General features: G+C 39.2%; 4 protein-coding genes across 4 annotated transcripts in view; 3 read left to right on the top strand and 1 right to left on the bottom strand.

Annotated features, from left to right (window-relative positions):
* LOC134814771 (putative RNA-binding protein 15B) overlaps window positions 1-23,570 on the bottom strand; it is a 49,363-nt gene that overhangs the window by 12,393 nt on the left and 13,400 nt on the right. The gene's annotated exons all lie outside the window — the stretch shown is intronic.
* Window positions 2,605-9,490, top strand: LOC134814782 (ATP synthase F(0) complex subunit B1, mitochondrial-like). Its single transcript, XM_063823010.1, has 4 exons — window positions 2,605-2,684; window positions 2,996-3,117; window positions 3,346-3,463; window positions 9,150-9,490. The coding sequence occupies exons 1-4, from the start codon at window positions 2,606-2,608 to the stop codon at window positions 9,488-9,490; spliced, it is 660 nt and encodes a 219-aa protein (XP_063679080.1). The 5' UTR covers window position 2,605.
* Window positions 9,852-11,002, top strand: LOC134814783 (WASH complex subunit 3-like). Its single transcript, XM_063823012.1, has 3 exons — window positions 9,852-10,022; window positions 10,160-10,448; window positions 10,714-11,002. Exons 1-3 carry the CDS (start codon window positions 9,915-9,917, stop codon window positions 10,926-10,928), a joined length of 612 nt encoding a protein of 203 aa, XP_063679082.1. The 5' UTR covers window positions 9,852-9,914; the 3' UTR covers window positions 10,929-11,002.
* On the top strand, window positions 14,544-20,963 carry LOC134815291 (uncharacterized). The gene is made up of 4 exons (XM_063823805.1): window positions 14,544-14,618; window positions 14,946-19,319; window positions 19,519-19,627; window positions 19,790-20,963. Exons 1-4 carry the CDS (start codon window positions 14,594-14,596, stop codon window positions 19,791-19,793), a joined length of 4,512 nt encoding a protein of 1,503 aa, XP_063679875.1. The 5' UTR covers window positions 14,544-14,593; the 3' UTR covers window positions 19,794-20,963.

The following is a 23,570-nucleotide window of genomic DNA, read 5'->3' as shown; positions in this document are numbered from 1 at the left end:
TAGAAGGCGGAAGCTCTAACTAAACCACTAGTACACCTTGCATTATGCTGTACTGTACTACAATTTGTTGTTAAATCGAATAAGCAATGAAACGGCATCAAGTAGGTGATGTCATCGTAATGAAATTACATCTCTAGCCTACAACAAAAGGTACATGGTTAGAAACAACAGTAATTCTTACAAATGATAGAAAATTTAACGTTAATATAAAAATCACAAGCTGAGCAACCTAAGAAAAAAAAAAGATCGAAGGTGGAAGCCAAACAAAACCATATTACATTATAATACTACACTATAATACAAACACAATGTCAACAGGTCATTGTTCCGGGGCAAAGATAAATGAAGATTGTGACAAATTAGAGACAGTCATGTGAATAGCCTTTCAGCTTACCTACTGACCTGGTGGCCGAATTCTTGAATCTGCTAGGAATAGAATCAAATTTGTTTACAACAGAGGCGGCTCGTGGGAGCTGGCTGGCCGTTGTGTCGGGTGTCTGATCGATTCAGGGGGCTTGGGGGCGGCCCTTCTCCCCCAACTGCCGATGGCTATTCGCCGATGACTGCAAACATACCACGGCAGAAAGTTAATTAATTAATTAAATTATTATAACGTACAAGGCAAGATTACGATAATTACACCGAAGCTAGAAATTACCATGCATATACTAGCACAAGCCCACACGTTTTACACATTACAGTTACACACAGGGCCTGTATGTAATGTGTAATAGGCGACATTGAAATTGAAAATTTCTTGTTTCATTGACAGGAAACAAAGACAGAAACTTAGCAGATATTTAAAATTGCAGTGTCCTGGACACACTGGTTGTATAAATTAACAGTTTGTTGATGCGATGATGTGCTTTGTAGCCGTTAGCAATTAACTGTGTGTTACAACTGTGTGGCAGAGTCGTCAAAACAAGGATTGGACACCCTACAACATGATTTCACAAAGATCATGCGTGCGCTCACATTCAAACGTTTGAGTAGAATAAAAAAGCTTTATATCCCAATTAGATATTTCCAAATACTATTACTATTTCTATTTTCAAGCACCAGTAACCACTAACCAGATAATAATTCTAGGGCGTCCACGGACGCCTGGACGCCCTCAATATCCGCCTCTGGTTCACAAAACGATTGCTACTTTTAGTCTACATTTTAATATCTTGAAAATGAGATCTTGCAATCCAAGGCTTTTAAAAACTCGAGACATTTAATTATATACACAGACATGAATTTGTGTATATAATTTTACAGAGTACGTTATTTGCCCAAATGAAGGAGACGGTTAATAATAATTTTATTTATTAGCTATATTAGATTTAATAATAATCTAAAACTCCAGACCTGAAGTCGTTTTTTGCGGCATATGAATCAATTCATTATTGCAAAAACATGTAAAAGTATCTTCAGAGGATGCAAGCTTGCCCTGGAATCATCGCAGTTGCCCTCCCAACTGCATTATCTTTTCAATGCAATGTTATGAATGCATTATCTAGATTTGTGTATGGGCGTTAAAGTGGATGGCTACTTATTAGGAGTTTGTAGGAAGCGTGTAGGAAGTTAATAGTTAATAGTGCTATGTTTACAGTATGTACTGAGGGGGCCGGGGTATCCTAGGAATTTTCTTTAACTTTTAACAGGTACCCCTCCTCATTTAACCCTCAATCAAGTTCCCTATCAGTCGACCAAGGAGATGGCATATATCCAATGAATCCTTAGCTATTCCATAGACTAGATGACACTGGGATTCGAACCCTGGACCTTCTGCGCAGAAGGCGGATGCTCTAATCACTAGGCCACCTAAGATTATTTGCTGTACATTCCCTGCGCAATAGCAATCTGGTTGCCACAAAAATTACGGTTTCAGAATGTAAGGAACGTGACGAGAATAGTGTTCATCACATGTCTTTGCGATGAATATTTAGTTCATGAGTTATATCAGTCACCTTTAAAAACTAAAATTAAATAAATCGGCTGAGAATCTAACTCCAAGATTCCTCAATACTCACTTTCAGTCATCAGGCTTATTGTTGGTGTGTAGCTAGCCATCAATTTTATTTTTTGTCATTTTGGCAAAGAATCTGTAACAGTCTTCTTCAACCTTTGATTTTATAGTAACAGATTTTGTACTAATAGACACAGACTCCAGTCCAAGGGTTGTTCAATTCTTATAAGTGACTAGAAAGCCTATAGTTACAGGGTTGAGACTGGAGGCTAATAAATCTGTAATAAGATAAAGCCGATTAAAATATACCACAAATAATTCAATGCAATAACAACAGAACAGATCAAAATGCGTTGCTCCAATAATATTTGCACGTGAATAGCTTTCTGTGTCAGCAGGCAGACTTTATCTTGTCAAGATCAAGAGGGGGTATTATAAAACGGCATGTGTGATTATATGTGCTCTATTGTAATAAGAAAGTAGGTCCTCTGATCTATTTTTGATATTGTAGATGAAGCTGACATTAGCATGAGACATGATATTAATCCATCTATTGTGCCACTGTATTCTGTTGAGCATACCTTACGACAGGTGCAGCTCTTGTAATGTGTATTACTTAAACATCACTTTATGCAACTTGTGCTTTTTAGGATGCTCAGTAGAACTTGCCTGCTTGCTCGTCAGAGCTCCAAGCTCCCTCTGGTCTCTATCACCAACAGATTTTCTTCAGGTATGTGTTTTTGAACTTTTTAACCCTTTAACTTTTAACTCAGACTTTAGTTCTACTAACACATCGGTATTAATTATTGCAAACCTTTAAACAGTCATACGCCATGTATTTCCATTTTTTGCTTCATTTTATTTGATAAATTGATACTGCTAGATCAACAATTATTGATCTAGCAGTTGAATATTATACTTTGGATATCTTGGTACCTTAAACAATAAACATGGTTTGTTTTGTGATCGCTTTATTACATATACCACGAGATGTATTTCACGGTTAAATGTTCTGATATTTGACATTTATTTTTGTTTCAGATGTTGCTGAGGTAAAAGCAAGTAAGAATCCCCTCTCAACTGGACAAACTGGAGCAGCAGTACTTGGAGGCTCCCTCCTCGCTACAGCTGTCAGCAAGGAAATGATTGTTCTTGATGCCGACGTAAGTAACATAGAAATAGCTTGTAAAATCTTGCATGGATGTGTGTAACTAAGCTTCGTTTAATTCGTTTAAATTTGGTTAAACACGACTTTAGTTAACTTGGTATAGAGGAAAAACCTTGTAGATTTAAAGCACGTGGTTGGTCTAAACCTTTTCATTGAATGCAAATTATAATGTCGAATTTATTTGAATTTACGTTCAAATGCTAACTTTAAAACATATACTCAGGTCTTGGCTGGAGCAATTCTGTTTACGTGCACCTACGGTTTAGGCAAGAAGATAGGACCTATGGTGATTGATGGACTCGACAAATACACTGCAAGCATAGAGACTACAATGAGTGAAGGTAAGGAGAAGTGTCTAGTTTAAGTGGGTGGGAGTATGGTAATTGTAGCATAATATCAAGATCTGCGAGATATCCCTGAAAAGGTATTTGTCCGAGCCAAAGCTCTTGTGTGATTTTATTGAGTGGTTTTCAATCACAAATAGTTCAACTTCAATTTTGTATTCCTGTGTACGTTAAAAGTATACCATTTAACTCCTTATCAGCTTAGCTAACTAAAAGGTTAATACCTTAAGAACGACAAATTTAGTCTACCATAAATTTAGTCAACATTTTGACTAAAATTGTTGTAAACCAAATTTATTGAGACTAAATTTTTCGGCGACTAATTTAAACGCAGACCAAAATTTCAGTAGAGCATATATGACATGAATATTATTGAGCTTACATTGTTTATAATTAATATAATGATATCACTGTTCTTACTGCTGAACTACTTTGACTATTACACGTGTAATCCACTGCTTTTATGCTTTCACATTCTCTTACTTCCTTTTCCTGGCAAATTGCAACAAATCATTTAATCAAAATGCCTGACGTTAAACTTTAAAGTATGACTTTATGTGCGAAATCGAGAAAAAACTAGCTAAACAATGGAAAAATCTAATTTATTTGATTTAAATGGAATGGAAAATGGTCTCGATAAGTCGAAAAATGTGACTAAAATGATAGTAACCAACATTTTAGTAACCAAATTTATTGTGAACCAAATTTATTGGCCTTAATGTAGTTAAAAATCTATTCTACACAATATAATATAGAGATGTAAAACAACATGTTAATTGTGGTTTTAAGTAACACGTTGATATTTTAGATAAAATAACGTTCGTCGAGTCCATTTTTATCAGCTCCTTCATTTCCGGGACATTTTCTTCTATATATATATTCTTCTATATTTCCTATATTCTTTACTTTTAAACCGGTCTGGTGACAAGAAAAGGTTGTTGAAGTTAACAAGTTCAAATCAATACAATATGATTGTTATGTGTAAGACGTGTAATATAACCTATTTATATGTATGTATGGGAAGTCACCGGTCTTCAGCATGCCAATTTAAGCAGAAGAAGGACAAACATGCCTGTGCTCGATGTTTGGCTTCAACACACACTAATGATGCCGAGAATTCAAGAACACATAATGCGGCAGCTTTCGATTGTCCTGTGTTGGTAAGAGAAACTAAACGTATTGCTGCTAACACTGACTTTATTTCAAAAAACGTAATGTGAAATTAGGTGCTAATCGACAGAAATCACAGCTTTCTATTGGTTGTTTCAACGCAAGGTCTCTATGCAACAAAACTTGTGGCGTACTAGAAATGCTTAAAGATAACTCGATTTCTATCTGTTGTATCACGGAAACTTGGCTAAAAACTAATGATCGGGCAAAGTTTGCCGAAATCCGTGATTTTGGGTTCGATATTATCAGTGCCCCTCGAAGAGGTAGGGGAGGTGGTGTTGGTTTTCTCTTCAACCCCAAAATGATATCGCCTGTACGCAATGACGTTACTAAATATTCATCTTTTGAAGTACTTGAATGTGTCATTAAAACTGCTGGTGAGATTATCAGGCTATGTGTAGTTTATCGCAGCACTCAGGCCAAAGTGAAATATGATGAAACAAAAATATCTAAGTTTATGGATGACTTTGATGGATACCTGGACAATCTTCTGCTTAAAACTGGATCTCCAATTATTTGTGGTGACTTTAATTTCCATGTTGAAGACATATACAATAATGTTGCCCAGAACTTTATTGCTCTTTGTGAGAGCAAAGGCTTCCTTCAGCATGTCGACTCTCCTACTCACATCTCCGGCGGGACACTGGACTTGTTATTTACTCTAGGCTGTGTAAGTGACTCATTGTCTGTAACAGATATGATGGTAGAGACAAGCACTGGAACCAGCTCTGATCACTATCTAGTAAGTTTTCAGGTCCCAGTCACATTCGATCTTCATAAAGCTCGTACATATGAAGAAAAAGATGTCAGAGAGCTAAGCAAAATTGACATCGATAAGTTCAGGGAAGATCTGTTTTGTTCAGAGCTTAACCTTTCTGAATATCAATCCTTAGACGAGGCTGTGAACCTTTATCAAAATGTCCTTGAACAGGTGCTAGACAAACATGCCCCACTTATTACGAAACGATTTACTGCTGAAAAGTCTGATTTTTGGGATAATAAATGTCAAATTGCTGTCAGAGAGAGGAGAAGGGCAAAACGAAAAGCCAAAAAGTATCCAGAGAATGATGAGTTTAAAACTACTCATTTTGAAAAATGTGTTGACGCAGAAATCACTATCAATCGAGCTAGGGATGGCTACTATGATAAACAGCTCAGTTCTTGCAAAGGAGACTCGAAAGGGACCTATAAAGTCATAAATAAACTTTTAGATAAGGAATATGGCTCCAACAAATTACCAAATGGTGAAGATATCGAAGTGGCTGCCAAACTCAAGACTTTCTTCGATCAAAAAGTAAAGACCATTTACTCTAATATTGAGAAGGAAATTCAAAACACTTCCCTAAACGGTCAAGGTACCAAGGACTCTACTTCGATAGATAATGCAAAGTGTAGACTTAATCAGTTTAAGGAAGTCTCATTATCAGACCTTGAAACCTTAATTAAGAGTCTTCCCAATAAATCAAGCGTACTCGATGTCATACCAATGTGGCTCTTCAAGAACTGCTTACCCGAGCTTCTCCCAATCATCCATTACATCGTGAATGAATCACTAAGAGTCGGAAAGTTTCCCTCTGCCCTAAAAGAAGCATCTATTAGGCCTGGACTCAAGAAACCTACCTTAGATGTTGATGAGCTGAAAAACTATCGACCGATTAGCAATCTCACTTATCTGTCCAAAATACTAGAAAAAGTAGTTCATTGCCAATTAAATGAATATGCTGATGTCAACAACCTGTTTTCCCCATATCAATCAGGCTATAGAAAATTCCATAGTTGTGAAACTGCAGTTACCAAAATACATAATGATATTCTAATGATGATTGACAGCAAATCGAATGTTGTGCTTCTACTCTTAGATCTATCAGCTGCTTTCGACACCATAAACCATAACCTCATTCTTACGAAACTCAAGAATGCGTATGGTATTACAGAACTAGCACTCAGCTGGTTACAATGTTACCTTAATAATCGCACATTCAAGGTTAAAGTAAAAAAAGCCACATCTTCTGAAGGCTATCTGGATATTGGTGTACCTCAAGGATCCATTTTAGGACCGCTACTGTTCATATTGTATACCAGAGATCTTGAAGAAATTGTCACAAAATATGGTTTCTCGATACATTTGTATGCAGATGACACACAGGTGTACTTTACTTTTGATGTTCACAGTTCTAATCCTGATTTAACAGCTGTGAAAAATTGCTTTCTGGAGATAAAGCAATGGATGACAGTTAACTTCCTAAAACTGAATGACGAAAAAACAGAGTTCATTGATATAGGACCATATGTCAGCCCAATCCAGACAATGGATTTAGGAGACCTCTCAATCTGCCCTGTTAGCAAAGCCAAGAACCTGGGATTCCTTTTCGATCACCAAATGAATCTGGACTCTCAAATAAATGCTGTCTCCAAAGTATGTTATTTGAATCAAAGGGACTTAGCAAGAATCGGTTCGAAGCTTTCCCATGACCTAAAAGTTCAGTTAGTTCACTCCAATATCCTCTGTTTCATAGACTACTGCAACTCAGTCTATTATGGAATAACAGAAAAGAATCTTCATAAGCTACAAAAGATACAGAACAATGCTGCTAGATTTATCTTTGGTCTTTACGGAAAAAAGATACGTGAACCTATCATGCCTTACCTCAAAAAGCTCCACTTTCTGCCTGTTCGGTTCAGAATTAAGTTCAAAATATCACTTCTGGTCTTCAAGTGTCTTAATAACATAGCCCCTCAGTACTTACAAGGACACGTCAATCTAAGGGAAGTACGAAGACAAAGTTCCAGACTAGATGATGACTTTTATTTGTTGAAAGTTCCTCCTGCTCCTCATTTCAGACGAACAGATGCTGCATTTATGTTTTGTGGACCAAAAATTTGGAATGAATTACCCTACTCAGTGAGATCATTATCATCTGTAGAATGTTTTAAAAATGCCCTAAAGACGTTTTATTTCCAACTAGCTTTTGATAATATTTCTAATATTTGTCCATAATGTCTGAACTGATATGAAAGTGCATAATTTTGGTAACTTCATACAAATATTTGTTCATAAAATCTGAACTGTTTAAAAAGTCCATAATCTTGCTATTTCAACACTAAGTCTCGCTTGAATGACTTTAATGTACATCTTTGTTGGGTATATTTTAATGTCGAAGCGTGTAATAAATGTTAGAATTTATTTATTTATTTATTTATATATTATATATAACCCGAAGCGACTTTTTCACTCGAGCGCCTTGAGTAATCACTACTAAGGATCAATATTGGTTTTTCATTCCAGTTATGATAAAACTATATTTTCATGAAAAATAATGTTAATTATGCCGACACGATGTATTGTACCGGATATTGATCAGAGGCAACTCACTATTTTGCAAATAGTGTTATTCCACACCTGCTTAAATTGTTTTATGTGCGGAAAATGCGGAGACAAAAAACACCGCAATCAAGCTGAACAAATTGCCAAATTGTAAGCCTTTAGAGATTAGGTATTCTCAGGTTAGATTGTTCAACATCGTAACTTACATTATGTTACATTACACAATAAATAACTTCATGAGCATAATTGAACATAATGATGCAATTGTATTCAGTGTTTTAAACTTTGTAACATTAGATCCCAACGGCCAACACAAGTGTTTATTTAAAAGCTAAAATGCCTGCAAAATATGTAATTATCTAAACTGCTATTTTCTCAAGTTATAAGTCGCTACATTATCGACTTGTCATCTGATAATGACAATAAACTTTCTGGGAATGTTTTTAGGAAGAAAAGATCTTTTGTTAAAACATTCGAGATAAATCAGTTGGTCGGGATCGGGGGTGGAGAAGAGATATTTGCAGTGCACACCTTCAATAATCCATTATCTATTTGAAATTGCAAATATTAATTATATAATTAGGCATCATGTAGCCGGTGGGCCCGACATGATACGACACATCTCGACACGTCGGGGTTTTGTCGGGGTTTGTCAGGGTTTGTCGGGGTATGTCGGGGTTTGTCGGGATATGTCGGGGTTTGTCGGGGTTTGTCAGGGTTTGTCGGGATAGTCGGGGTCTGTCGGGGTCTGTCGGGGTTTGTCAGGGTCTGTCAGGGTTTGTCGGGGTTTGTCGGGGTTTGTCAGGGTTTGTCGGGATTTGTCGGGGTTTGTCAGGGTTTGTCGGGGTCTGTCGGGGTTTGTCAGGGTTTGTCGGGATATGTCAGGGTTTGTCGGGGTTTGTCGGGGTTTGTCAGGGTTTGTCGGGATATGTCGGGGTTTGTCAGGGTTTGTCGGGGTCTGTCGGGGTTTGTCAGGGTCTGTCGGGGTTTGTCGGGGTCTGTCGGGGTTTGTTGAAGGATATGTCGGGGTTTGTCGGGGTTTGTCGGGGTTTGTCGAGCCTGGAGGCTACATGATGCCTATAATTGTATTATATTAATCTAATTTTATTGCCAGTCACATTGTTACCCGGAGTTCCATGAATATCTGCAGTGTTTTCTGTTAAAGTTCTAACGTGATAAACTTGTCAGGTAAACAGGTTCAGATTGCTGCCTACGAAGAAGCCATTGCCGAAGAAAAGGCTGCTATCGAAAGTCTCCAGCTGGCCGGCGACATCTTCGACATCAAACGTGAACTGGTCCAAATAGAGATCGAAGCGGAATACAGACGCCGAATAAAGACCGTCCACACTGAAGTAAAGAAGCGTTTGGACTACCAGGTTGAGTTAGAGAACACCAAGAAGGCCTTCATCAGGAACCACATCGTGGCTTGGCTGGAGAAGGAGGTTATCGCTAGTATCTCCGCTGAACAGGAGGAGGCGAATATCAACCAGTGTATCGCTAGTCTGTCCCTTCTCGCTCCTTCTCAGTGATGGAGTTAGCGTTTTTAAGCGGACAATCCCACCCAACTTTGTATGATATATTAATTTATGAAAACTGTGATTAGTCGAAGTCCTTGGTTTATCGATAGTTTTGTTGTCTTGTTTAAAATTATGAGGAGTTCATAAAACTTGTTATTTTCACTGTATCACCCAGTATCAACTGCTAACTGTCAATATCGCTACTGTTTGCATATTCATTAAATTAGACACCAAAGTATAAGAAAAGGAACATATTTTGAGTTTGATCTAGTACATTAATTCTAAATTGAAACTTGACGTGAAACTTGTAATGCTCGGATCACATGACAATCAGGCTTTTATAAGGATAAAACTATAACTTGAGCGGTACTTATAGGTACTAGGTAGAATGTGAAGTTTCCTCAAAACACGTGGTCCAGAACACGTGGCCAAGGTAATGGACGCAGATGGAGTCCCACTTGTGGGGCAGAGTCTGGACTTGAAGCTTCTAGAACCTTTACAGCACAAACGAACACTTGCTTATATCAACCATTTCATTATACAGGTTGGATATTGTAGTTTCATGTTTTAAACAGTGTATTATAGATACGTCGTATTGCTAAAGTTTTCCATTTCATTCTGTGCTGAATATAAACATAAATTCACTAAATTCACTAAATATTAACCTAGAGACTCCCCCAGATGACAGGACATTTGAACAGATTCGCGTGTCAAGCTGAGAGTAAACTAGCAGAGGTAGACCGCCGTACCCAACAAATCCAAACAACCCTCCTGTTATTAGAGGCTAAACTAGCCTCCATTCCTGAACTTGAGGGGGTCAAGCTAGAGGAAGCTGTTAGCAAGGATAACAACACAGCAGTCCCAGTTGAACAGACGGTACAGTCAGCTCCTGTTGTACCTGCTGATAAGATAGAGGAAGAGAATGAGCAGCCCGCTGCTACTGCTGCTGCTGCTTCTGAACCAGCTCCAGGTATACATTATTCAGGTCTACTTGTTTCTTGTAACTATTTAACTAACTATGTAACTAATTGGGTATTGGTGCTATCTGACTGAGAAGTTCCTAACTGGACCATGTATATATAACCCTAACCCTATATCGTGTATGGTAGATATGTGCGTAACACTTTATGTTGTACTGGGAAAATATCAAAAGGATTTGACGTCCTTTTATCACTGACTTGCTTAATTTTCCCGCTTATTTAAGTTAGTGACCTTCAGTATCTCTCCCATTTCAGAATACACACCAGTCAGCAAAGATCCACGGTATGCAAAATATTTCAAGATGGTGCACATGGGAATACCTCCCGCGGCTCTGCATTCAAAAATGAGAATGGAAGGTTTAGACCCGATATATCTAGATAATCCTGACCAGCCTGCTCCACCCAACTCGGGCGAAGTGGCTGCTGATACGGACTCAGACTCTGATGGTAGCAGCTATGACAGCGATTGAAAAATGTTTGCAAATAGGAAAATATCTTGGTTTGTAAAGATCACACGTGACATTACATGTGTTAAATTGAAGGTTAAAAACTTGTTAAAGGATGAGGGGACCTTAGAATTTACTTTCAAATATTCGCGTTTAAGTCCTGTGAAAGTGTGTAGAATCAAAAAATACGCCGGACTGTGAAATCGATAATTCGTGCAATATCACGCCGCGCTCCTATTGGCTGATAGCAATTTTGGGCTGTGACGTCAATTATGTGTAAGACCAACGTGCGTGCGCGCACACCCTTCGCTCGTGTCAACCATTTGTCCTGTTCTGTTTTACTTGCGTCGTGTTACCTTTGGCGTTTGCGAGAGCGGTATCTTTGGTTGCACTGAATTAGTCTAAGTTACGAATAATTCTCTTTAATAGTTAAATGTAACTCAGAAAGGCTTTCTTGTAGTTGTAGTAGGTATTTCTATTTATAAATAGCTAAGATAAGTAGCATCCGCTAACTAAACCACAAACTGCTATTTTGTTTTGACTTGTTTGAAACCCGATATGGACACAATTAAAAATCGGCATATTTCTTTATACAAGAATAAAGGAATGTATTTTCATATGAAATGTGCGACGAACAATATAAAATCAAGTGTTGCAATCGGCAGAGCACAATCAAATCAAGTGTTGCAATTGGCAGAGCACTACATATGAAATAGAAGATATGTTGACCGACCCACTTAATATATGTTTAGCTTTTCCGAAACTTGTTCGTTTAGTGATTTAAATCCGACATATTTGCCTGACTTGCTGGGGTACATTCTGCGGATAACTCTCACCACACACTGTGGTAGTCTGAAGCGCCGTCCTTTACCCAGTCCGTTCAGCTCCAGTATCCCAAAGAATGTTGTATGTAGAATGATGTATAAAGACACTCTTTATATTTATAGTGAAAAAGCTTTCAAATGAACAAACTTTTAAGACAGCAAAGCGCCGCAACAGAAGATCTAAAAATCGATTGAATGTATGATGTAGTAGAATACATTTTACTAGCTGGCCCTTGGCGCCTCTAGTCCTATCTGAGTGCGCACGTGCGGTTTGGCACTGCGCGTGTACCGGCCTTTAGTTGTACACTCATTTATAATTTACCGTTTTAGTTTGCTGTGACTTGAGTGTAAAGCGTAACGAATGTGGATGTGTTCGTCTGCTATGCTTGGTATAATATTGCTTGGTGTAATAGTTGCAAATCTTGCTTACGTTATAAATAGTGTCACATAGTGAGTTAGAACTTAAAAGCTTGGTGCTTGGTGCTTGTCCAACTGGAATGAAGACATGCATTTCATACCTACCCGATCCGTTTTTATTAGGACCGTGTTGTGTTGATATGACATGTTGATATATCAACTGTGGTACGATACAGGGAGTTGCTAGGTGTTACGTTGGGAGCTATAAATATACATAATTTACATGCCTTTCTGTGTGACTTCAATCTTATTTCAGGTGTATCTCGGCTCATGGTTATCGTAGGGTGATAATTCTTTTTTCAACCGGTCATAAAAAGTCTCCTCTCCATTGGCTATAGGCTTGTTAGTATTGTAAATTGTTTATGTATTCTTAATTAGTAATTTAGTCAGCCCGCACGCTCATTTTACCTGTATTTCTATATGCGCGGATCAGAGCAACTCACATAATTGACGTCACAGGTTCAAATTGTTTTGGCTGGATATCTCGGCGCGCGAATGAAATACAACTTTGCGGATTTCACTAAAGTGGTTTTTACGATTAATGTAATAATATGATTTGCACGAGAAAAAAACTTTTTCTAAGGTCCCCTCATCCTTTAATAAACCAACTTAAGGGGAGATACACCAAAACCGTTTTTGCTCCGAACATCGATTTTATTTTATATTATTTTTAAATAGACAAAAGGAATAAGATTGTACACCTTCAAAAATTTTTAAAAATATTCCCTCATCGAGAAAAAAAAATATTTTTCTTTTTCGAAAATTTTTAAAATTTGGAGAAGTCTGTCACTGTAATACCGATAGTTCGGCCATTTAAAAAGTTTTTTGGCTGATTTTTTTACTGAACATTACTAACACTCCGTACTAGAAGCCATTGAAAGGATTATATAATTGAACAATAAATGACCAAGTTACAGACCGAACAAGGTGAAAAAAGAAAAATTGGGATTTTTGCCTACCACCAAAGTTGTACATTTCACCACCAAGTCGTTTGAGGCCACATAGCATAGCTTAAAACTCAAAATTGAGAGAAATCCGGTTCCAAAAAGCTTGCCATGATCATCAACTACACTCACAAGAATTTTTGGTGGTAGGCAAAAATCCCAATTTTTCTTTTTTCACCTTGTTCGGTCTGTAACTTGGTCATTTATTGTTCAATTATATAATCCTTTCAATGGCTTCTAGTACGGAGTGTAAGTAATGTTCAGTAAAAAAATCAGCCAAAAAACTTTTTAAATGACCGAACTATAGGTATTACAGTGACAGACTTCTCCAAATTTTAAAAATTTTCGAAAAAGAAAAATATTTTTTTTCTCGATGAGGGAATATTTTAAAATTTTTTTGAAGGTGTACAATCTTATTCTTTTTGTCTATTTAAAAATAATATAAAATAAAATCGATGTTCGGAGCAAAAACGGTTTTGGTGTATCTCTCCTTAATTAAGTCATCAATAAGAGGTGTTTTTTACCTTCAGGCTCTACTTTAGCGGGTTTATGTGTTGCTCTGTTGAAGTGTCACGTGTCAAATCAAACGAGTACCTTCTTATCTCTGTTCATTCTGCTGTTAACACTTTAGAATTTTCTAGATTTTCGAGTTTGTTGTTTAGTAGGGCCTTGTTTGTTGTTTTAACTTAATTTTATTCGTTTTTTATGGATTTTTAATGACGTTTTGAGGTTGTGTTTGTAGAATCTATTTCGATTGATGTCTCAGATTTATTTTGTTTATTTTCGTAGCTCGTAGCAGCGGGACTGCTTTGAATGATCTTTTGTTTAAGTGATTTATCCCATTTACTGTTATAATGGTTTTTTCAGCAGATTGTTCGTGTATGTTACTGACTTCTGTATAATTGGTATAATGTGTCATCGGTCAACGTGGTATTCTGTCCAGAAGGCCCTAGAAATGTTATTAAGTTAACTCCTGCAAGCGCATTTTCTCTCCTATTGCTAGTTTTAAGAACATTTTTCCTTGCTAGATAGGCCACGGCTTGAACTTTGTTGATCAAAAAATGACGCGCGCATTGCGCGTCTTAGAATTCTACTCCAATTATTAATCTGCTTCATGGCAAATCCGGTTGCTGATTTCTCTGTCATGCACTTGTTTTATCATTTAGTCAAGTAAACTGTACACCGGAATCACTGGAGTGACTGACTATAATGTAAATTATAAGCAGAGTTATAAATATGAAGCTGCGGGCATGTGCCCTGTTAGATTAAGTCTCCTTGGTTACGTACGGATAATTCTGTATATTTGGCTTGGTTACATACGGATAATTCTGTATATTTGGAAAGGGTTAAAGTTAACCTTGCCTATTAGATCACAATATCGTATAGAATAATGTTACCGTATCGGTGGAAATTATGTCATTCAATTAATAATAATATACTTAGTGATTCACTGACATGCCTACTTCAGCAAGGGAAATATGGCGTGAAAGATTTGACTCAGAAGATGGAAACATGCCCTGAAAACTTTGGTAAGTGAAACTTTCGCTGTCATATTATAATCATGATAATATACTGCAGTTGAACTGAAGTCATATAATATACTGCAGCTGTTGAACTGAAGTCATATAATATACTGCAGTTGAACTGAAGTCGTCGGAAAACCTGTTCCGAAGTTTATTTCGTATTAGAGGATACCGTCTGATCGCGAGAGAAAAATAAATGGTGTGTCATTCTATTGTCGATTGTGTTGTCACGGCCGTGCGAACCAATTATCTCATTTTGAATTAAGTACGAGATTGCAGATATCTGTAGATATTCAGATATTCAATTTGAAACTGAAATTTTGCTCTTTTCAGGAGTAAACATTAAAGAAGAGATAGTTGACGCTCCTCCTCCGATAGTGATAAAGCCTGAACCTTGTAGTCCTGAACAATGTTCACGTGTTCACCCCCCTGCTACCTCAACCACTCTCCCTGAGACCCAGACCTCATCTCGACCTGTTGGCAGGTTCAATCCTTCTAAAGTAGCCAGGAACTTGAACAAGACTGTCGATCTAACCAGCTATCAGTATGGACTGTACTCGTTCTTTGCAGAGGGGAATGATACTAGAGAGTTTGATGCACCCCACTTTGACCCGCACTATGGGGAGACAGACATGAAGGATCCGGGCCTGCTGGCACGAGCTAAGAGATATTTTGAAAGTTTGAGACAAGAGCAGTGTGAGGATATGGATGAGTTCCACATGAGAGAGCAGAGCACCAGTTCAACGCGAGAACATCGTCCCATGTACCAACGCAAGAGAAAGAAAATGCAAAGTCTTGTGGTTCTTGTGCCGAAGATCCGGATAAGTCACAACATCCAGGAGTTTCTGAGAAAAAGGTATCCTCCCGACAGTAATCGAGCTGCCAGATGGGCCGCCAGAAAAAAGTGTAGAAGTACAAGTCCCGATGCTACCCTGCAGGAGGAGAAGCTCCAAGAATTCATGACTCAGTTTCAGTCTGGTACCTCGCACGGGAAATCACGACCATACTCAGTCTCTCAAAGGGTGGCCAGACTCGACTCTTACTCTCGACCTCCGTCTTCGTGTTCTTCGCAGCAATCCACCTCCATATCTCAGGATTTAACAAGCAATCCTCGGTGCTTTGAGCAAGAGATTAATTATCCTACTTTTAGTAATCAAGATCAAGTCAACAGAAACCCTTATATGGCTCCGACGATCAAACCAGAGCCGATGGATTATGAGGACATGTCAGTCAATCCAAACCCCCTTCTGGCCGTGAAACGAGAAATGATGGATTGTGATCACCACAACGCTCTTATTAAATCAGAGCCTGTAGAATGCTCCGAATCTGACTGTGTCAGAAATCACCCTGAACCAATATTAAGCACTGATTCTGAACAATACTCATCAGCTCCTTGCTTTCAACAGAGGGGTGCATTGACGCGTCCAGCTGAGCTATCCACATCAATCCATCCTCCTTCACAAAATAGTGAAAATATCACACCTAATATTCCAAATACTGAGGAACCATCGCCCATCAGCGAAGAAGAATCCAGAAAGCGGAAAAAGAAGAAACATAAAAGGCCGTGCATTCCTTTTTCCATAAAACATGAGCCTGTCGATGAGACATCATCTGAAATCAATTTGTCTTCTGTATCGCTTAATATACCATTTAAAGTCAGTAGATCTGATGAAAATACTGATACAGCGACCGAGGACATCGTTCATCCGACATCCCACATTGAGGAAGAGGCGAGGAAGCAAAAGACGAAAAAACATAAAAAGCCATGCATTCCATTTGCGATTAAAACAGAGCCTGTCGATGAAACATATGCTGAAACCAATTCGTCTCCAATTATTCCTGCCACCGATTCGCCGAAAGTCAATAAACCCGATTTAAAGGAATCATCTGACACAGCACCTGAAACTATTGTCCAGCCAGAAACATTAAAAATAAAGCAAGAGCAGTTAGAGCCTGATCAGATGCTGATGGTGGAGATATTCAGAAAACGTGTCAAAAAGTTAAAGCAGATAGAGGTGCAACCTTTAGTGGCAGTGAAAGAGGAACCTGTTGATTTTGAGGATATCTCCGTGATAAAAGAGGAGCCCGTAGAAGGAACCCTCCTGTACATCAAACCAAAAACCTCGGTACAACAAACCAACGCTAAGAAGACGCTGAAGTACGTATACGGCAGGAGAATGCAAGGTCGGGCCCGGATGTCTGCATCTCATCCCCGAGGGAGAACCTCTCTCGACGTCATGGAGGAATCAGAGTTCGATAGTGCAGCAAAGTTGAACACACCTTTCTCCCCTCCTAAATCAGCCTGGTCTAAAATCACACCGACTGTGAACAAGGCTGATGAGTCAGATGAAGAGGCGGAGGAAAACCGAGGCCTGACTGCTCAGATAGACAGACTTATCGAGGCAGGAAACATACAGACACTTGATGATACTGAGACCATGTACAAACTGTTTGCCTCCACAATCAAGGACATCCCAGACCCTCAAGCTAATGTGTTCAATATCGTGTTGGAAAGGTTCAAGGAAAGCAAAGCTTTTGAAAAATCCTTGAAATCAGCTGAAGAAAACAATAAAAACAAGCCCCAAGCTGAAAGCCCCGATGAAGAAGCTACCAAAATGTCTGTCCTACGCACACTGTTTCCAATGAGTGACCAAGAGATATATAATCAAGGACTTGCTGTTGTAGGAGAAACAAAACCCCCTGAGGAGTTTGAACTTCCCACCGTTAAAGTGGAAGAATTAGAACAAGGAGGAAATGAAGGAGTTTCTAAGGATGGAGTGTTTTCTTCGGAGTCAGCACTACAACCCGATATTGCAGATACTTTGATAAAAAGTCCTGGAATGCAGGCTGATAATTCTGATTTGCTTGTGAACACGGATAAAAGTTTTGATAACGTATCTGAAAATAACGTATCTGAAAATGCGACCCTAATGAAGAAGGTCGTGGCTAGCATTGAACCGAGCCAGAGTGTCAGTGTCCCACAGGATGTCCCTCCTACTTCTGACTTTAGTCGTATTAGCCCCATAAGGATACGGAATTCTCTGGAACGGTTTAACATCAAGCCGAACATTGTGAAGACTAGCACAGCCAACCATTTCCAATCTGACCTACCTGCTACTTCCACCTCAGACTTCGAGCACAGACGAGCTCCCTTGTACATAGATGCTTTCTCTGAAACACGTCGAGGAAGCGATGAGAAGATAAGGGTAGTTGACGAGACCTCAGAAGATTTTAAGGAGAGTGGTAAAGGGAGTGGAGGTTACAAGTCAGATGAAAGACGACCCACCTCCGCGTCCCGTCAAAAAGGAGACATGTCGGTTGCAGAGAGGTTGTTTGATGAGATGCTAGCTGATGAACAAACTGTATTCCCGACGCAGGAACCCACCTACATGGAACCCTTTCCACGGAATGATTCTTTGTTTGCGAACACCTCGCTGAATGACTTCATCAAGGCTCCTCTTAGTTCGAACGAACACCTTGTTAAACCGAAACCAAGTTACGTTAGGATGAACTACCACGACAGTTCAGAGTCTGTGGACACATTTAAACCTCCCACCGTCCTCTTCAGTTCCAAACCTGACGACCTCACTCCCAAGGAAAACCCTGAGTGGAACCAGTGGAGACGCCAGCACGAGAGTTTCGAACAATTTCAGAGCTCCTCCTGGGCTATTGACGAGCAGTCAAACTCGTGGAGTCCCCAGCATTCTATATACGATCAGTATCTGGAGCCTCCCAGCTCCTCTGCTCCTTTTGAAGATCAACAGAAGGACTCCAGTAGAATGAACTGTTTTGAGAATAACCCTCTGTCTCCCTGGATGGATGGTAGACGTCTGTCAATGCAGAGCACCTTCCCGATAGTAGAGCGTAACGAGTCAGGTCAGGAGATTGTGAGGATTCCTGTGGAGCAACGCACGGTCCAGACCCAGTTCCCTAACCACAGCAAACACTGTTCTGCTATAGAGGTCTCAACTCCCGTCCTAGTCTTCATCGTGCAGAGACAAGACAACGTGGTGGATATAGCCATCCAAACGGACATGTTCCCGCCCTACAGTCCCTTCCTCGACTACACAAACTCCCCACTCAGTTCAGTGCTGGTAGAACCACTCTTGAGCGCTAGAAAAGTATCCAGACCATCCCCTCGCACTCTCAGCAACGAGGATAACACTCGGGTAGCGCCCACTATCGAGCAGAGGACATGTCAGACTCAGTACCCGGCTAACAACTCCCTATACTCCCCCTTTGAGCCGTCCGTCCCTTTCCAGGGATATCAGATCGTCAACAAGAAACCCACAGACTCCTTCTCCCAGACAGAGGGAGCTCCTCTCTTTCCGCCCTGGGTGGCTCCTGGCCGCTTCAGACGTCACCGTCCTGTCCTTGTGGAACCGCTCCCCAACATCGAGCCCATCGGGGAAAACGTCAGAACCATGCGGTCCTCTGATGCGTACAGCATTTTAATGGAGCAGATTAGGACCAGCAATGATCCTAGTTTTGATAAGTTTATGAACTCACAGCAGCAACCCAATGGAGTGGTTTCCAGGTTCAACAAGTATGCGTGTTATGCACCACAGGGAAACTCTCCTGAACTTCCTCTCACGGTCAAGAAGAACTATCCGAAGAAGAATGGGAATGTATGCAAAGGAAAACGGCCTGGTATCGAGTACAAAGAGGTTTCTCCTCAGCAAGTCCCTTCAGAACACTCAAACAGAGGTCCTTAGTACAGTTTATTCATTTTATTTAGTCGTTTAAAAAATAGTGTTATCGTTCAGACGTTAAATCTTTATCGAATCAGGAAGAACTTCCCTAAATGTAAAGATCCTTTCAAATTTTAACATAATCATCATAATATAATATACATATTTCGCAAGATTTCGCAGACTCTTTATTTGAATGAATTTGGTTATTTCAGGTCTGACGCCTTATCAGATATCAGTAAAGATAAGGAGAATGGGTCAAGTTGAAAACATTATCGGAAGACTCTCAACACCTAAAAAACGCAAATCACTCTCTCCAAAGAGGTTCGTACGTTGGACATAGAGGGAGCACATACAATATACATAAACAAATTTAGCTTGAAATCTTTAATCCTCGACATATGTGTATGTGGTAGTTTTGCATTACTGCTCATGTTTTTATTGTTTATAAGATAAACCTACGTAGTTACTATATTTTAATCTCAGGTGATGAGGATACAAATCTTTGGGATCGACCCTCAACAATTCCTCATTTCAAGTCTAGAGATATAAATCAGACACAACTCTCCAAGTTATGGTTCTAATAAAAAGCTTATCGGATCTGTCGTGTCACGTGACTGTAACGTAATAAAGACCGTTTAATATTTAGTCACGTGACACAGTGAAAACCATCACATCATGGAGTTCAATAAAAAACTGCAGAGAGTTGCCCAATTCTCAAATAACTAAAATTTCATCGTTAAGAAATACTCATTTTACGATCAGTAATAATGTCATGAACATTGAGATTCAGTTTCTACGGTATCGTAAAATTGTTAAGAAACGTACTTTTTAATCCACGAATAAGCCCTTGATGTGCAACATGGGCGTGGACTGTAGAACATGCTACGTTAGCTATGTAGACACTTTGAAATTTAAGTTTTATGAGTTGAAAGATTTGTTATCTGCTTGTTATTTGTGAATATTAATTAATTGCGATCAATCTTTTAAAATCGCACACAAAAGACGATTTGGCCGGACCTTCAGATCTGGATGTTGGTGGTGAGGTAACCCAACTAGTTCTCAGCATTGTCCAATCAGGACCCAGATTCACTGTCACGTACCAAAGTAAATATGGTTCACTTCCCCACCGGTATCTAGAACTATTATATATATTTTTAAGAGCGTTGAATGAGTCATTTTTCAAAATTATTGCCTGATTACTATTTGATATTCAAAGCTATCACTTTTAAATTTTAGATTTTCTTTAAGTTTGAAGCTGCTCTTGAATTTTAATCCCAAGTTCATCTGTTTGTTTGCTAATCCAATTAAAGCATTCCATTTCAATTATGGTATTTTGTCTAATCTAAGAATTCGATATATAAGATGAACGAATTTGTTCATTTTTGTGGCATCACAATTTAGATCGGACACCAAACCATGAAAGTAGCTATGTACTTGGAACCATTTTCTACAAGAACCCCAAAAAGCTGATGATCTCAATTATGGTTTCAATTTCTCAGAATAAAAATTAAATGTTTAAATTATTCTTGAGGCGGCTTTTAATTTTATGGGAGCCAATAATGATCAACAAGAGGAACAAACGTTTTAGTTAAATCTTAGATAAATGTGTTTATTATGTTCTGGTGTATTTCTTATAGTTGATATTATCTCATTCAGATTTCCCTAGTTTCATATATTGTGTATATATACACGATATATCGTTTTCAAGAGAAGCGCAGTAGAACTTCACAATTGGAAATACCAGATATATAAATTCATTAAGACACTTTATGATTAAACCGGCCGGCCTAATAATATAAGCTAATAGTATCGGGTTGCCATTTGCAATGTTAAGAAAATTATTGAAAACAAAACAACATAGATTAATAAAAGTGACATATAGGGACCAAATCATCATAATATTATAACAAAATTTTTCATCAAAGATTACCCTAATTTCATTGTCTACTGTTTAGGTTAAATTATTAAAATGAACAATACAAAAAATTTTTAACTCTTTGAAGGAAACTATGCAATAGAGTATACCAGTATAGTAATAGATGCTTCCTGAAATCATCGTAATGAACAGAACAAGATGCTGTGTCGAGTCAGCTGTGTCCACTGCAGCAGTAGTCATTACAGTGGAGTTCCCACCTACAAGTGAAAACTGAGAGGTGGCGCGCCTGAAAGGTGGCGCGGTGTATGCAGAGTATATGCGATAATTCAAACGTAATGAAAGCTAATGTCAGCCGCGCCGCAAGGCTGACATTATCATACCTTATCATCAGGCGCGCCACCTCTCAGTTTTCACTCGTAGGTGGGAACTCCACTGTGCACTGTAACAAATGAATCTTGTTTACAATTCTTAATCTATAGCTACTATGTACACTGTACAGACTACTGAGTTGTGAACTCTATCCCAGATATCTGTCCCATTTAATTTGACAACGTGGTCCGCGCTATATAATAACGAGGTATTAATGTATTACCATCGTAATTTTATCGCCCAATGAAATATATGATAGGATTAAAAATAGCATTCAAAGTCAACAAAAGTATTCCCGCCGTAAAAGTCAAGCTCTCTGGCGCTGTTCTTGCCAAAACTGCATGCTTCCACTCGAACAAGTCTATCATCCTGAACCCCACTAGAACAATCCAAGGTGTGAACGTCACGATAAAGTTAATCAAGTACAACAGTGCCCGAGGATTGTGATTCTGCTGTATTCGTGTTTCTCTTCGTAGTGGTACGGCAACCAAAACATTTTCCTGTCTTTCCGTTAGTTGGTGGGTGAACTTGATGAGGATTTTGATGGTGGTAGCCCAGGCTAGGAGATAGTAAAGGATGGGGAGGATGGTGTAGGTCCACTCGAAGTAGGATACTGGAATGTTGAGGAGATACCAGTCTCCTGAGAACTCTATCAGCCCTGACTCACTTCCTTGGTAATTACATCCAGCCACTGAATAAAGAAGATATTACAAGATCAAAGACGAATATACTCACCGTCATGGAAACATGATATCAGCGAAGCTGAAGACAATAATTACGTGATTCTCGAATCGGAATAAATTTGCAATACAAATCCTGGTCAAAGCTCACCAATGGGAAGTGCCACAATAACAGCGACCAGACACCACACCAGAACACTCGTAATGTACGCAGTCTGTTTGGAGTAGTGGACTTTGTCACGGAAATAGGCAATCATCACCTTCTCCACTCCAAACACCGTCATCAGGGAATACGTCCCAAACTGCTTCGTGAACCACATCAGGCCTGGTGTGGTTTATAAATTACAAACGTTTAGGGTTTATAGTTTGGCCTTGACTTAAACCAGCGGTTAATTGACGATGTCAATTCATGGCAGCTCGGCGCGGCACAGTAGCGCATCTCGCCGATCTAGCCAGAGAAGCCCAGTAACGCATCGCGCAGTAACGCATCGCGCTACAAAACCAGCGGTTAACTGAACGGGGACATTGATTTGTAATTGGTCGGTTTTCGTGTGATAGTATTTATGTACTGGAAGACCAAGAAGTTACGCAACCCTTGGCTTGGATAACTTACTCTTAGTCTTATGTAATTGGTGTCGGAATTGCACAAACATTTCAGATATTACAAATAATTATTAATTGACGATGTCGTTGCGAGAAGCATAGTTGAGTGCGCGGCGCGGCAGAGTAACTGTCACCAAGATGTAAATCAGATCGAACCATTTGTTCGATCTAATTAGATCGAACTGCGCGCGTCCAGTTTAGATCAAACCAAACCTCGTCACACAGCGCTGACACGTATATTAACCTTATGTTTAGACACTGCTATGACTTTCGCGCAATACATATAAGTATTGCTTTGATATAAACCGTTTGATCGAACGGTTGGATCGTACGGTTGGATCGAACGGTTAGATCGGACGGTTAGATGGGACGGTTAAATCGTACGGTTAGATCGTACGGTTAGATCCAACGGTTAGATCCAACGGTTAGAAAGAACGGTTAGATCCAACGGTTAGATGTTAGATTCAACGGTTAGATCCAACGGTTGGATCGAGATAGGCAGAGAGATGGAGAGAGAGAGAGAGAGAGAGAGAGAGAGAGAGAGAGAGAGAGAGAGAGAGAGAGAGAGAGAGAGAGAGAGAGAGAGAGAGAGAGAGAGAGAGAGAGAGAGAGAGAGAGAGAGAGAGAGAGAGAGAGAGAGAGAGAGAGAGAGAGAGAGAGAGAGAGAGAGAGAGAGAGAGAGAGAGAGAGAGAGAGAGAGAGAGAGAGAGAGGGAGAGAGAGAGAGAGAGAGAGAG

This window comes from Bolinopsis microptera, chromosome 5, assembly GCF_026151205.1.
Source record: "Bolinopsis microptera isolate Bmic1 chromosome 5, MBARI_Bmic_1.0, whole genome shotgun sequence".
Taxonomy (NCBI): domain Eukaryota; kingdom Metazoa; phylum Ctenophora; class Tentaculata; order Lobata; family Bolinopsidae; genus Bolinopsis; species Bolinopsis microptera.
Note: the sequence above shows the minus strand (reverse complement) of the source record. Positions and strands in the feature narration are given on the sequence as shown.

Coding starts and splice junctions, on each gene's coding strand:
- LOC134815291 (XM_063823805.1), top strand. CDS start 14,594: ATGGAAACATGCCCTGAAAACTTTG. Junction 14,619..14,945: donor AACATGCCCTGAAAACTTTG/GTAAGTGAAACT, acceptor TGCTCTTTTCAG/GAGTAAACATTAAAGAAGAG. Junction 19,320..19,518: donor TTCAGAACACTCAAACAGAG/GTCCTTAGTACA, acceptor TGGTTATTTCAG/GTCTGACGCCTTATCAGATA.
- LOC134814782 (XM_063823010.1), top strand. CDS start 2,606: ATGCTCAGTAGAACTTGCCTGCTTGCTCGTCAGAGCTCCAAGCTCCCT. Junction 3,118..3,345: donor TGATTGTTCTTGATGCCGAC/GTAAGTAACATA, acceptor ACATATACTCAG/GTCTTGGCTGGAGCAATTCT. Junction 3,464..9,149: donor AGAGACTACAATGAGTGAAG/GTAAGGAGAAGT, acceptor TAAACTTGTCAG/GTAAACAGGTTCAGATTGCT.
- LOC134814783 (XM_063823012.1), top strand. CDS start 9,915: ATGGACGCAGATGGAGTCCCACTTGTGGGGCAGAGTCTGGACTTGAAG. Junction 10,023..10,159: donor TCAACCATTTCATTATACAG/GTTGGATATTGT, acceptor AGACTCCCCCAG/ATGACAGGACATTTGAACAG. Junction 10,449..10,713: donor TGCTTCTGAACCAGCTCCAG/GTATACATTATT, acceptor CTCCCATTTCAG/AATACACACCAGTCAGCAAA.